This window comes from Nicotiana attenuata, chromosome 2, assembly GCF_001879085.1.
Source record: "Nicotiana attenuata strain UT chromosome 2, NIATTr2, whole genome shotgun sequence".
NCBI classification, from domain to species: domain Eukaryota; kingdom Viridiplantae; phylum Streptophyta; class Magnoliopsida; order Solanales; family Solanaceae; genus Nicotiana; species Nicotiana attenuata.
This window is the reverse complement of record NC_031990.1, coordinates 90365615-90368724: the sequence shown is the minus strand read 5'-3', so window position 1 is coordinate 90368724 and position 3110 is coordinate 90365615. Positions and strand designations below refer to the sequence as shown.

At 41.3% G+C, this 3110-nt stretch overlaps 1 protein-coding gene across 1 annotated transcript; it reads right to left on the bottom strand.

Annotated features, from left to right (window-relative positions):
* On the bottom strand, window positions 446–913 carry LOC109222026 (uncharacterized mitochondrial protein AtMg00810-like). The gene has a single exon (XM_019386438.1). The coding sequence runs from the start codon at window positions 911–913 to the stop codon at window positions 446–448; it is 468 nt and encodes a 155-aa protein (XP_019241983.1).

Sequence of the window (3110 nt, the reverse complement as noted above, 5' to 3'; positions counted from 1 at the left end):
TGAAATGAACCTGCTCATGGCCTCAGACTGCTGAACGCCGCGCTAGAGCTCAAAACGACCGGTCAGGTCGTTACAAGAATTATTGAATTCAAAGAAGAGATGAGCACCTTGGGAGAAGAAGAGTAGAGAATGAAATTTTCTTCTTCGATATGTCTGAGTTACAATGTACAGTACTATTTAACTACCTTCTACAGTGACCAACTAACTAGTGCCAACTCATATACAGCTGTACAATTATCAGACTAATGAACCAACTATAATTATAATGACCTAACTATGGTTAAGTTAAGAACACATGTGAACTAAGGCACTGCTTGCGTGGATATTTCCTTTACACCCCCCCCCCCAAGCTAAGACTACTGAAGAAGTTCTTCAGTCCTAGCTTGGACACCAAATAGTCATGTTGAGATAGCCCAAGGCGCTTGGTTAGCAAGTCAGCTTCTTGTTATGCTGTAGGAACATAGACAGTACTGATCAGCCCTTGTTGAACCTTTTCTCTAATGAAATGGCAGTCAATATCAATCTGTTTCGTGCATTCATGAAAAACAGGATTCGTAGCAATTTGAATAGCGGATTTACTATCACAATAGATAGGAACAAAAGAGGAATGAGGAATACCCAACTCCTTGAACATACCAAGAATCCAAATCACCTCAGCTACAGTAGAAGCTAAACTCCTATACTCAGCCTCTGCTGAGCTGCGAGAGATGGTAGATTGCTTCTTGGACTTCCAAGAGATCAAAGAGCTACCAAACTTGACAAAATAGCCTGTGACTGACTTGCATGTCTTGGGGCAAGCAGCCCAGTCTGCATCACAAAAGGCTGAAAGCGAATCTGAGCAGGTAGCACTTAATAACACACCCATACCAGGACAAGACTTGACATATGTCACGACCCTCATAGCAGCCTCCATTTGGGAAGACTTGGGTTTATGCATGAATTGACTCAATTACTGCACAACAAATGAAATTTCAGGACGAGTGATAGTTAAGTAGAGTAATTTCCCCAGCAATCGTTGATACGGCCCAGGATCAGGAAGAATAGAATCACCAGCAGAATATGTATAAGCATCAAACTCAGTGGTAGTCAATCTGAGGTTAAGCTCCATAGGAGAGTAGACAGGCTTTGACCCTGCTAATCCCAAACAGAGATCAACTCCAAGGCATACTTGCGATGCATCAAGATTCCCTGGTCACTCCTAGCAAACTCAATGCCCAAGAAAAATTTGAGCTCACCAAGGTCTTTAATCTTAAAACTGGACTGTAAATCATCCTTAGTATGTTGTATAAGCAATTTATCATCATCTGTGATTTTATTAACAAGTCATCAACATAGACTAGAACCATCACCAACTTTTCTCCCACTCGCTTGATGAACAAGGAATAATCTAGGTGGCTCTGTGTGAAACTAGAATTCTGCAATGCTGTTGTTAATTTGATATTCCACTGTCTGGAAGCCTGCTTAAGTCCATAGAGGGACTTGAGCAGTTTACACACTGAGGACTTATCAGTGGAGTCACTGAACCCTAGTGGAACAGTCATATACACTTCTTCAAAGAGATCACCTTGCAATAATGCATTGTACACATCCATTTGATGGATGGTCCAATGCCTTGAAGCTGCTATAGAAAGCACACTCCTAATAGACAGGTGAAAATGTCTCTTGGTAGTCTAAGCCTTCTTTCTGGTTGTATCCTTTTGTCACAAGTCTAGCTTTGAATCTCTCAACTTCCCCAGTAGCCTTGTATTTAATCTTATATACCTATTTACATCCAATAGCCTTCTTACCCTTAGGTAATGGGACAAGAGCCCATGTGTGATTGTATTCTAAAGCCTTGATTTCAGACTTCATGGCTTCTACCCGTCTTTTATCTTTAACTCCTTCTTGGTAGGTCACTGGTTCTACTTCAACAGAGAACTGGGACAAATAATATTTAGGTGCAAGATGATCATAGGTGAGCACCTCAGAAAGTGGATATTTGAAGCAGCTTGGAGACTTTCCTTTGGTAGGCTAAACATAATCCTGCAGCCAGATGGGAGGTTTAGGCACTCTCCCTGATCTTCTAATATCCTGCCCAAGTGTGGGTGGATTACAATTGGGCACTGGAACATCAATAGTGGAATCAGCAATTGTAGAAGCACCATCAGGAACTGAGGAAGGTGCAATATCTGTGGAGCAGGAAATCTCAGGTAAAGTTGGAGAACATGAAGCTGAATGTGTGCAAGGTTCCTTGTGTGGCATCTGAACATCCATAGGAGCTGAATCTCTAACAACATCCTGTCTAGGAACAGGAGTAGAATCAAGAAAGAGATCTGCTGAAGCAATGTCCAATGATTGGAATGGAAACACATCTTCATAAAAGACTACATCCCTGCTAATGAAGAAGACTATGTATTTCAAGTCCAATAGCCTGTATCCCTTCTGATGTGCTGCATATCCCAACAGAACAGATCTCACAGCCCTTGGCTCAAACTTGTCATGCCTGATCAAGTTTGTTGCAAAGCACAGGCATCCTAGCATTCTCAAATGGGAAATAGAAGGTTGTTTCCCATGTAGCATTTCATAAGGGGATTTACCTACAATAATTGAGGAGGGTATCCTGTTGATAATATGGACTGCTGTGTCAATGCAATGGCCCCAGTATCGAACAGGCAAATGTCCCTAAAATCTAATAGCTCTGGCTGTCTCAAGTATGTGCCTATGTCTTCGTTCAACTACCCCATTTTGCTGAGGAGTGTATGGGCAAGAACTCTGGTGTACAATGCCATGCAATTGAAATAAGTCCTTGCAGGAATGATTAAAAAACTCTCCTCCATTATCCGACCTAAACACCTTAATAGTCTTACCATACTGTGTCTTGACAAAAGCAATAAAGTTGTTGAGTAAAAACATTACATCAGATTTTAGTCGCATAAGAAACACCCAAGTCCATCTAGTGTAATCATCCACCAAAGTAAGGAAAAATCGCATGCCATTGTGAGTAGGAACTTTATAAGGACCCCAAACATCCATGTGTATCAAGTCAAAACTAGATAAGCTTCTACTCTTACTAAGTGGAAATGGTACTCTAGTCTGTCTTGCTAGTGGACATATCTCACACTAATTCAATT